This window comes from Hibiscus syriacus, unplaced genomic scaffold, assembly GCF_006381635.1.
Source record: "Hibiscus syriacus cultivar Baekdansim isolate YM2019G1 unplaced genomic scaffold, ASM638163v2 tig00000340_pilon, whole genome shotgun sequence".
In the NCBI taxonomy this organism is placed as follows: Eukaryota; Viridiplantae; Streptophyta; class Magnoliopsida; order Malvales; family Malvaceae; genus Hibiscus; species Hibiscus syriacus.
The window spans coordinates 12412978-12424656 of record NW_024061783.1 but is presented as its reverse complement, the minus strand read 5'-3'; the positions used below and the strand labels follow the sequence as shown (position 1 = coordinate 12424656).

The window sequence follows — 11679 nt, the reverse complement described above, 5'->3', positions numbered from 1 at the left end:
ATGCATCGATACACATTTTAAATTCAAAGTTTTATGCATCGGTACACTGTTCACGGTACTGTAGCAGTACATCGGTACACTATTCATTACTATTCACGGTACTATTGAAACAGTATCAGTACTATTCATACATTACATTACTATTCATAAAACATCTTTTGCCTTAAATTTTGTTATAAGTAAACATAATTCATATGATATGATATTTTTATAATATCATTTATCATTTTAAGATAATAAATTTTAAATTAATTTTGAAAAATAAAATGGATTTTAGAAATCCAGGTGACATCTATAATATGTATAGGTATAATTATGCGGGTTATGGGTGTTACAAATTCTACGTGGTTCTTCGAGATATTTCTACGTGGCCCATCAGGATAATACTATGTGGTCCTTCGGGACATTTCTATGTGGCACTTCGGTGCAATTTCTACGTAGCACTTCGGTGCAATTTATATGAGATGTGGTGACAACATTTGTGCAAAACCTCAATGCACTCACATACCTTAAGTTCTCAATGATATACCATGGGCTATTAAAAGAAATGATATAAATGAACAAGTGCATAATGATATTGATGGTATATGCATGTATGCATTAGGTTTTATGGTTTATGTATTATATGATTGTATGAAATGTTTAGATTATGTTAAGTATATGATTACATGTTCCAATGTTTCATTTATGCATTATATGCCTCACTAAGTCAATGACTTAGCGTGTGAGTGTTTCATACGTAGGTACAGAGAATCAAGAATATCAAAGTTAGGCAAGTCAAGACAACATCTCTTTTCCGACGATCAGATCATAAACAAATCAAACCGTATATATTTTTGTTATACTTAATGGGTTGACATGTAATTACAGTTTTGAATTGGGTATGCTCTGATCAATTTTGTAAACAAACTTTATTGTATTGATGTAAATTATTAAATTCTATTTTCAAATTGAGTTGGAATTTCTATTATTTACTTTTGATTAAGGGTTACACCATTTTTTATGTAAAAAAAAGTTTAAATTTTCAACTATCATTTAAAAGTAAATGATTTGAAAAGTCAATGTGACACCTCGGATTCGTATCCGGGTCGGATACGAATTGGGGTGTTACAGTGTATTATTTGGTTGTTGTATGAATTGAGTGACCTTGTTATCAACAAACGAGATATCTAGTGTGACATATGTAGAGAAAAACATTTTCCATAATTTTGTACCATTAACCATCAAGGGCCTTGATAACATTTGTAACATGAGTTGTAGAAGACCTGATTATAGGAATGTCATCCCTATAAACAAATAAAGATGCATATTATAAATAATATCTATAAAAATAATATATTATAAATTTATATCATTAAATAAATGATGCTAATTTCAATTGTAATTTAACATGTTTATCTATATAATAATTTTGTTAAAAACATTATAAACTCTTGAGTTGAGTTGATGATAGGGAGATTAATTTTTCCTAAAGATCTTGTTACGAGATTTTTGGAGAGTATTTGATATCTTTTCAAGTTTCTCAAATAAAACAACATCGTGCTTTTTTCTGCACAAAAATGATATCAATTTAGTGCGACATTCATGTTGACAACCGTCAACCACGTTATATCATTATTATCGAATTAACAATCCAATAATATAATTGGAGCAAAAAATAAATAAAATTTGATGCTATAAATAAAACAATTGAAAGTTTAGTGATATGAACAATACACCACCTAAAGTTCAGTTATATATAATGTAGTTTGTCCAAAATTTTAAATATATTTTCTCTAATTTTTAAAGTTTTCAATTATTTATTGAAATGATAGAATAAAACATTATCAATTTAACACATTCAAATATGTTATATCAACCACAAATATTAACCAGTACTCTATTAGTCCACTAAAATTTTTACAAAAAAATATTTTTTATTAAAATATTTTTTTAAAACTAAAGAGTTTTTTTAAATATAGATATAAAAATATCATTCAGTCAGATTTATTTTATATTATATCCAAAAATAAGATAAAAATATTACTAGTATTCATTAAATCATTGAAATAATCAAAACATCCTTAAAATATTGCATTATTAAAATTGTTAATTTTTAATAAATTAAATTTATTAAATAAATTATCAAATTTTTTCTATTTCGATATTTAAAATTTATATACTTCTTAAATTATATATATATATATATATATATATATATATATATATATATATATAAATTATTAACCAACGTGCTATATTTCAAGTTGTTATTGCTTAACATTTGTTTTTACAAACTGAGATGGAAAAAATATCAGGTGTGAGATAAATAAATTTAAGGGTCAAGTATGTAAATGGTCCCCGACTATAAGATTGTTCTGTTAAGTTTATCGACTATTAAAAGTTACAAAATAGTCCCTTGATTATATAGAGTTACTTTCTTGAGTCCCTTGACTATTAAAAGTTATAAAATGATCACAGATTATTCACGTGTTTTAAACTCATCATTTTTTGTTAAAAAATTAACGGTATTTTGAGCTAGATATTAATCTGCTAACTGAGATATGATAATCTCAAATGACTATCATATCTCAGTTAGAATGTTAACGTTCAACTCAGATGATCGTTAATTTTTTAACGGAAAATGACGAGTTTAGAACATAATGAATAGTCGGTGACCATTTTGTAACTTTTAATAGTTGAGGAACACAATAAAATAACTCCCTATAGTCAAGAATTATTTTATAATTTTTAATATTTGAAAGACTTAACAAAATAGTATCTTGTAATCGGGACCATTTTTATACTTCACCCTAAAATTAACTATTGAAATGAAAAAAATCGAGTATAATTGAAAGACCAAATAAATACGGAAGTGAAGGGATATAAAAGATGGGATAATTTTAGTGTTTTAATGGTTAGATGTTAGTTATTTTAATGGTGGAGTGGGTTAAATAAAGGAAAGGAAAGAAACTTCTGCCTCTTTTCTTCATTCCCAACGCACACCTCCATCCATATCCATCTTTAAAATTAGTGAAAGAAGAATACCAAAAAGTCATCCCCAAATTCCATTTTGGCTTCTCTCTGCTTTCCTTTCTGATTCAAAAGCTCTCTTTTCCTTACTCCTACTCTAATTCTTTCCTTAAAAAAATCAAAGAAGCTGTTTTTTGGGGGGTTAGATTAGGGGTTTAGCTGATCGAAGTCTCCGGCTTCTAAAAATGCAGAATTATGATAATGAAAAGCAAGATCAAAGGTACATATAATCTGGGTATTTCTTAATTTCTTGATCTTTGATGTTTTTAGTTATATTTATATTGCCTTCATCTAGTTTTAGCTCATGGTTTGTTTTTCTTTTCCAGCTACTTTTTAATGTTTTTGGATTAGTATTCTGTTGCTTGATTTTCTGTTTTGGCTTTTGGAAGAGCGAGCTTCAGTTAGGAAACCAAAATTTAAGACTTCTTCAGCTACCATGTTTGTGTTAATGTCCCAATTTGAAACCTGGTTCTGGTTAATGAACAGTTATCTATACATATCAGAGAGTTTGGCGATTGGTTTGAATTGATCAGGAATTTGGAGGCTTTGGGATTATTTTTGTATGGGATTGGACTTAGGATGTTTCTATTACAAAATCTATTTCCGAAAGAACTTGAGAAAACTTGGGAACTGGTCTTGATGAATCTCATTGTATTTGTGTCTCATGCTAGCCCTCAATTTGGAGGTATTTGTGTCTAGTTCTAATTTTAGTTGGCAGCCTTCTTTAAATCTAAGATATTGTTTTCAGTGTACCTCAAAGATGGTTAGTTTCTGTTATTTTTGTTTAGTTTCTCAGTGAAGTTTTCTCTTGCATGCCAGTTCCTCCTTTCTCTAGAAAGCCTCTTGATGCCTGCAAAGTATTTATTCCGTACCCATAAAGCAGCCTATAAAGCAACACTTTTTGTTACTATTTGCTTACAATCGCGCTCACACACACACAGACATATAATTAAATTCATTTATATGCAAGGAGGAACTGAAATTTTGATGTAAAGATAGATTTTCTGTCAATGTGTTAGCTTTAGTAATTGTTCACACTGTGTGGATGAGTTGATGGAAACTTGCTTTTTGGAGTTTGGGCTTGTTTTTCTACATTACTTTCTGTGTTTTGCACTATTGCTCATGCATTCTTGTTGTGTGTGAAAGCAAGAGAGATGGGGACAAGTTGATCTTTCATAAAGTTATATACTAGATTAGGTCTGAGGTTTTCTGTTTGTTTTTTGGCTGCTTATTTTGCCTTTGTTTTTTCAGGCTAACTTGCAACATGGAGGATTCCAATATGACCATTGAATTCCTTCGAGCACGTTTACTGTCCGAACGATCTGTCTCAAAAAGTGCAAGACAGAGAGCTGACGAACTGGCAAGACGGGTATGTTTAAATGTTTTCTAAGGACTAAGGAGGCCTTTTGAGGTCTGGTAGTTCTATTTTATTCTCTCTCTTTGTCTCTCTCCATATATATCATGCTCGTGTGTATCGACTCTTTGTAATGCTTTTTAGTGTTGGATTTTTATATAAATTAGGTAGCTGAACTGGAAGAACAGCTAAGAATTGTGTCTGTCCAAAGGAGGAGGGCTGAAAAGGAAACAGCAGATGTTCTTTCCATTTTGGAGAATAATGGGGTAAGTGATGTATCTGAGGAACTTGATTCAAACTCCGAAAAGGACACACCTTTTGCGTCCAACATGTATAACGTTTCTACTAAAGAAGAGGAGGGCTCTGTCAGTTCGAAAGTGAGAAGAAAAGTGTCAGAGGAACATTCAGGTTCTGATGATTTGTCATCAGTATCTGGTAGAAGCTTGTCTTGGAAAGGCCGCAAGAGCGCTTCTCATTCTCCTGAACAGTATAAAGACTCACTTGTGAGAAGGCAGAATAGTTTTTCTTCTATGGGTTTTTCGCCCCCAAAACACCGCCAGGGAAAATCATGCCGGCAGATAAGACGTCGGGAATCAAGGTTGGTACATGATACTTTTTCTTTTATTCTATCAGAAAGATGTGGCATGCCATTTTTCTTTTCTTTTTTTAAAGTAAGAGAATAATTTACTATTTTGTAATTATGGATAATAAAACATGTATGATATGCTCTCTTCTCTGATGCCAAGAATGTTAACATTGAAGTCCTGAATAAGATATGATACAGAAAGGATGTGTGTAATGGTAGAACTCAGGATGGACGTAAGGAAAAAAAGAACTGAAAAGAAAAAGAAAGAAAGAAAATGGTGATGGAGAGGGTACATTTTTTACTTTGATACTTTTTTACAGCTTAATGTGTTTTGGAAACTTTAGAATCGAGTGATCAAAATGAAATATTGTTTAAGGATCATTCTTCTCATTTTCAGTAATAGAAAATATCTTCATATGGGAATTTTCATCTTGTTACATATTAATTTCTTCCATTTCGACATGAATTTCCTCGAAGTTATTTATGCAGGAGTCAAGTAAACCAAATATTTATGAATGCTTTATTTATCAGATCAGTTGCAGAGGAGCTTAAATCAGAACTAAAAGATAAAAAATGGAATAATATTATAGTTAAGGATATTATTGTTCTCATTTTCATTTATAGAAATGATTGTACTTGAGAATTATCTTCATCTAATTACATTTCAACTGATTGCATGTTCAAGATGGATATCCTGAGATGTGTTAACTTTCATTAGTCAAGTTAAAAAAATTATCTATTGCTTGCTTCATTTCATCAGATTAGTCGCGGAGAAGCCCAAATCAGATGATGTCAAGGCTGATCCACCAGTAAATGGACTTATAACCTCACCTGAAGTTAGTACTAATCACTCTGAAAGTGAGTCTGATATTTTACCTTTGCATTCTTAATTTCCTGTAAATAATTGCTCAATGGACAATCTACATCTAGATGCCTTAAAAGATGAAAAAATATAACTGCTTATTGTCTTGGTTTTCATGGGTATGAAGGTGAGAAAGATATGGAAAAGGCACTAGAACATCAAGCACAACTGATTGACCGTTATGAAGCAATGGAAAGGACACAAAGAGAATGGGAAGAGAAGTTCAGAGAAAATAATAGTAGTACACCGGTATGTTAAGAAAAACCTATTTTATAGAGATTATTTGTGCTCTTTTTTCCTTGTCTTGGTCATGATTTCATACTAAAACTTAACCTATGTTTTATATTTGGTTGAAAAAAGTAAATTCCATGATAATTTAAGTTCAAGGTTACTGAGGTGGAACATTTTGAAAGTTTTGGTGCAAAAGGAATTAAATTATACACGAGACTATGAAGGTGTTCAATGCAAAAAGTTACACTTTTTTTGTTAAAAAAAACTTCCTACTAATTGAATGCTCAGTATTATCTATCATCCTTTGCTTCTGTAATTATGGATGCTTGTTATCTCTTACATACTGCCATATGAAGTTGCATATTGTCTGATAGTGCAAGATGTTGCTTTTATAAAAGTGCATGTCCAGAATATGTGTAACCAGTATTGTGTCAGATAGAATTACATAGTGCAGCGTGTATGGTGCAGCATCTTCAGGATTCTGCAGTACCCTTTGCAATCTTTTTGTTAAAGTTTAGTGGTAAATCACATAAGATACTAATGGAGTCTTGACATCTGTACATGGTGCTGAAATGTAAAATAGTTGGTGTCTATTTTTTCAAGAGCAGCTGAAGAAAATTCATGAATTCAATCCATAATTTATGTGGTTATTTTTTTCAAGAACTTAAGTCAAGGAATTGATAAGTGGAATCTGGTTTTCAATTGGTATATGCCGGAAAATTTAAAGATAAAACAAAGGTCAAAACCTAGGGGATTTACTCTTATTTTCAAAGGAATCTATTTCGATAAAAATACATACATATGATGAGGAAATCAAACCTTGCAAAAACTGCAGGTTGCCACTTGGGTTACTCAAGTGGAAAGGTAGGGTCTAAAACATTCTCCTATTGAATCGGGGAAAAATGTATGTCCTTTTTTCTCTTTTGTTCAGTGGTAAGTTGGGTAAATTTTATTTTGTTTGGCTAACCTCCACTGCAGTTTTTTGGCAGCAAACTATCTCTTTGGACTAATTATCTTTTTTTTTTTTTTTGTGAGATGAGAAAACTTCCTATCCCCCTTTCTCTTGGGCAAACACATGCATGGTTGCTGAAAGTGATAGCTGACAAATCCTTCATATATCACTAACTTAACCTAACTTTTAAGTTAGAATCACGTGTTCATTCTCCAAAGTTTTTGATAGGATCTTTTGAAATCTAAATTAAAAGAACTCTGATATTTGGTTCTAAAGGTGGATTCTTGTTTGCTGTCATATGGTCTCTTGCACCTATGTAAATTCCTCTGCTATCCATATCTATTTGAGGAGTGAGGTCACTTGACCTTTGAAACAGTTTACATATTGCTAACCTCCACAACAAGGTGGTGGTTAGCAACACCAAAAGCATTTTATGCATTGGGTAAGAACTCATGATTATGAATTAACTGAACTTTGAATGGAACACTTAAATACTTTAGCGGATTTTGGTAAATTCCGCTATCAAGATAAATGCACAAATAAACATCCTCATACAATTCGATAGTATCTAGAAGCATTTGCAGGTCATTAAGATTTAGAATTATCAATCCTTCTTCACTTCCCTTTTTGTCTGGATTACTTTCTCTACTTGTGTGCTTGTGCGTCTGCATTGGATGTGTTTCCCTTTTAGTTTAATCCATATGATTTGCCTATCAGAAATCAACCTCTTTAAGCTCCTCTAAGAAACATGTCGGTAAGTTATGTAAAAAATATTGTTAACCGAAACTAAAAGTGCAATGTATATTTTCAGTTTGGGGAAATTTTAAAATTTCTAATATATCATTGTTGCTAAATGTTCTTGCAAGGAATTTTTTTAGCATCTATGTGTCATATTATGCGTACAATTGAATTTGTTGGTTTTAATTTGAGTGGGATGTTCATGGCTCCTTCAATCTGAAGGCCGGGGGGCTGCATTATACTGGGAACAGACCCATCCCTATTGAATTATTTCCTCTCCCACTTGCCTCTTATTTTCTTCTTTGAATTCCATCTACCTGTCTCTCCCATCCCTAAGAGTTGTTGCTTTCAGTGGCGATGTCTTAAGTTCTTTTAAAAATTGGAAAAAAAATGAGTAATTTGTGAATGGATGACATGATTCTTTGGAAGGAGCATATACATGTAATCAGTTAGAAGAGGGAATCACTCTTCTCCCTTACTCCTAACATTAATGTTGTTTGCAATGGTGATATCTTAAGTTCTTTTAAAAATTGGAAGAAAATGAATAATTTGCGAATGGATGATATGATTCTTTGGAAGGAGCATGTACGTGTAACCAGTTAGAAGAGGGAATCACTCTTCTCCCTAACTCCTAACATTACTGTTGGTGCATTTTTCAAGTAAGCTTTGAGTAATGCTTATCCAGTCACAGGATCTCTTGTACCTTAGTTTTTGGCCTACTCCCTTTTTCACATGTGTTATGGGACATCAGATATTTCGCCCAAACCATGACACATTACACACTTTTTAAGTCCTTGTTATGTGGTAAAAGGTCACTTTGCTTTGCCTGACGGGAAATGGTAATTAGTATCATTTTCCATGTGATTGCTATATGCACTTTTTTTCTTTTTCTTTCACTGATCTCCATTAAGAATGTTGTTATGTTTATCTTATGCTGTCTAGACAGTTTATTGAATGCTTTGACGCTTGCATTATATCTCACTTGTTTACTGACTTATGGTTTTTGGGTTAAAATTATATAGGATTCATGTGATCCTGGGAACAACTCAGATGTCACCGAGGAAAGAGATGAGGTCAAGACTCAAACTCATTATGCATCTGGGAAAGGTAGCTTACGAGTCCAAGTGACAGAGGGGGAACATAGTTTCTTCTCCACAGAATTACCTAAAACTCAATCCCATGACCACGTGCCACCTTCACATGGTGATATGGATCAGTTACAGGATCATAACTGTGGCAGCTCCCTTTATCCTACGTCTCTAAATCAAACATCCCCAGGTCCCATGGCAAAGGAAAATCATAATCAGGAGAGTCTGCAGAGAAACCATTCTCCCATACACAGTTCTCATGCACATGCTTCTAGGGGGGACCAGACAGTGCCACTCCTTACATCTGATATGAGCGGAAGTTCAACAACGGAACCTTTAGGAAACAAAAATGAGATTTATGCGCTGGTGCCACATGAAACACCAAGCAGGTTTACCGATGTGCTGGATGCACTTAAACAAGCTAGGATGTCTTTACAACAGAAAATCAATAAGTCGCCACTTATAGTGGGTGGATCTGGAGGAAAAGCTATTGAACCTTCTGTTTACGGGAGAAAAGTAAGGGAGAGGGTAGAGATTCCTGTTGGATGCTCTGGACTCTTCAGGGTTCCAACTGACTTTTCAGCAGAGGCCTCTAAAATGAACTTTCTGAGTTCAGGTCTGCTGTCAAGTTTGACAAGCTATTACCCTGATGCAGGAATTGCACCGACTTCTAGCAACCATCTGCTCACCACTTCTTATACCAACACTCGGTCTAGTAGTTCTAGTAGTTATCCACCAGTTACTAGCGATCGTTTTTACAGTAGCCCTTACATGGATGTTAGATCAAGTTTTTCCACAGTCCCAACTGCTTCTGCTTACATAAATGATGATCAAATTCTCACCAGTCGATATGCAGAGACAGGGTCGAGATCCATTCAAAATCCACGTTTTGATCCTTACTTGGAACCAGGCCCACCCTCATCTGCTCTGCAGAGTTATCCAGCTTTCCCCTCCTATTCTGATCTAGTGCCACAGATACGTAGTAGAGAAGGATTTCCAGTCTTCCCTACAACCAGATTAACTGGGGTACGTCCTGATCAGTTTTCATTTTATGATAACCATTTTAGACCAGATACCCATAGGTTGTAGCTTATTTACATTGCCTCTAAATCAAGAAAGATACTTGTTTCACATGAACACGCTGATCGATCATATATTTTTGAAGGCCATTTCTGTATTGGTATCGGTATCTCTTTCCCTTCTCGTTACTAGTTAAGGGTTTCCGAGGGGATGCAATTGTATGTATTCATATATGTATTTTCACATTAATACTGTTTTTGACATAAAAAAACTGGTGTATCGATAAACTTATATACTGCTTACTTTTTGTTCCATACTGAGAATATTGCTGATTTGGTGAATAGCAGCAGATAAGGCAGAGGGCAGTCGAGTGTTGTTTGGTCAGAACAATGCTTGTCACTAACCTCTGTTAGTTGTAAATGTGCAATGAGCTTGTGGTCAAGTGTGGGCAGGTGGTTTCTTGATACTGGAGAGCACGGAAGGACGTAATCTTATGTTGAGGGTGAATTTCTAAAACCTTAGGAACGAATTTATAAAATTTTAAGAGACGAAAACAAATTATCAATTGAACAAAAATATCTAAATTATATATTAATTTAAAATTTTTAGGGGGCGTTTGTTTCTATCAGCCCTTCTTTGGTCCACCCTCGCTAGAGAACTAGAAAGAAGCCATTTGAATTTTTTTTTTCTTTCAAGCGATGCCTTTCGTACAGTGTCAGATCTATAACTTCTTGAAGGTATGTATGTATTCATCTTGAAATTTAAATTTTCTTCAGTAATTATCTATTTTATTAATAGTGTTCGTATTGAAATTTAATTTGTAAGTACTTTATTTAAAAATTTTGTGTTGTTAATATATATATATTCACTCTAATTTTTTTTTTAGTTATGTCGCTGTTTTCGTCTACATTGATACGTAGATAAAGAGCGGATGTGTCCTTGAGGTGCCATGCTAAGTTGATGTATGTATTACATGTTTGCAAGAGAAAATGATTGACTACCTACACTAGGAATGAACTGTTATGCTTGTTTTTTACTTATATTTTGATGCCATAAGACTTGGGTAACCTTTTAGATCTTCATATACATAATATTAAAATTAGTCTCGATATTTAATAAAATTATCATTTTAACTTCTTCCGTAAAAAGTAAAAGGTAAAAGTTCTTCCTTAAAATGTAAAATGTAAAAGAATTATGTGTCGAATAATTACAAACTTTGAAGGAAATAAGACATAAGAACAGAACGACAATGTAAGAATCCTAATGCCAATACAGAGTTGGTATTAGCGGGATGTGTGGCGTTCAATAAACTAATACCGAGTATGTTTAATTCTACAAGCCTAGTAAAAATATTATTTTAACAAAACTGTTAACGTAAATTTGTATAATAATTATTTAATTAATAGATTTTTTTTTTAAAATTGAAGTGATTTAGGAGATTTGACCCTAGGTCATTAGATGTAACTGCACCAAATCAATGAATTAAGTTTACTCTTTAATAGTTGAATCTATGGAGTATCAAGCGACTTTAGTGATAAAATGAAGTATTATTTTCTTTAGGGGTTTAAAGTTCGAGCATCTACGTCTATAAATGTGTGCATTATCAATAATTAAGAAACATTCTAAACATATATTATCTTATACTCATTCTATATTATTAAAAAAAATTATATTTAATGATCGGTTACAGATATAAAATTTACATCATAAGGATCTAAACTTGGGTCATTAGGTCTAAGCACACCTAACTATTGAGTTAAGTTAAATACTTAATTCACAATTTCCCTTAACAGTGTCTATAAACACATTTAAAGTGTCAATAGAGGTTGGTTCAAG

General features: G+C 32.7%; 1 protein-coding gene across 1 annotated transcript; it reads left to right on the top strand.

Annotated features, from left to right (window-relative positions):
* The first annotated feature begins 2955 nt into the window (after window positions 1-2955).
* LOC120204449 lies at window positions 2956-9924 on the top strand. Its single transcript, XM_039204540.1, has 6 exons — window positions 2956-3232; window positions 4264-4381; window positions 4534-4964; window positions 5713-5810; window positions 5942-6063; window positions 8758-9924. The coding sequence occupies exons 1-6, from the start codon at window positions 3198-3200 to the stop codon at window positions 9910-9912; spliced, it is 1959 nt and encodes a 652-aa protein (XP_039060471.1). The 5' UTR covers window positions 2956-3197; the 3' UTR covers window positions 9913-9924.
* Window positions 9925-11679: the final 1755 nt, after the last annotated feature.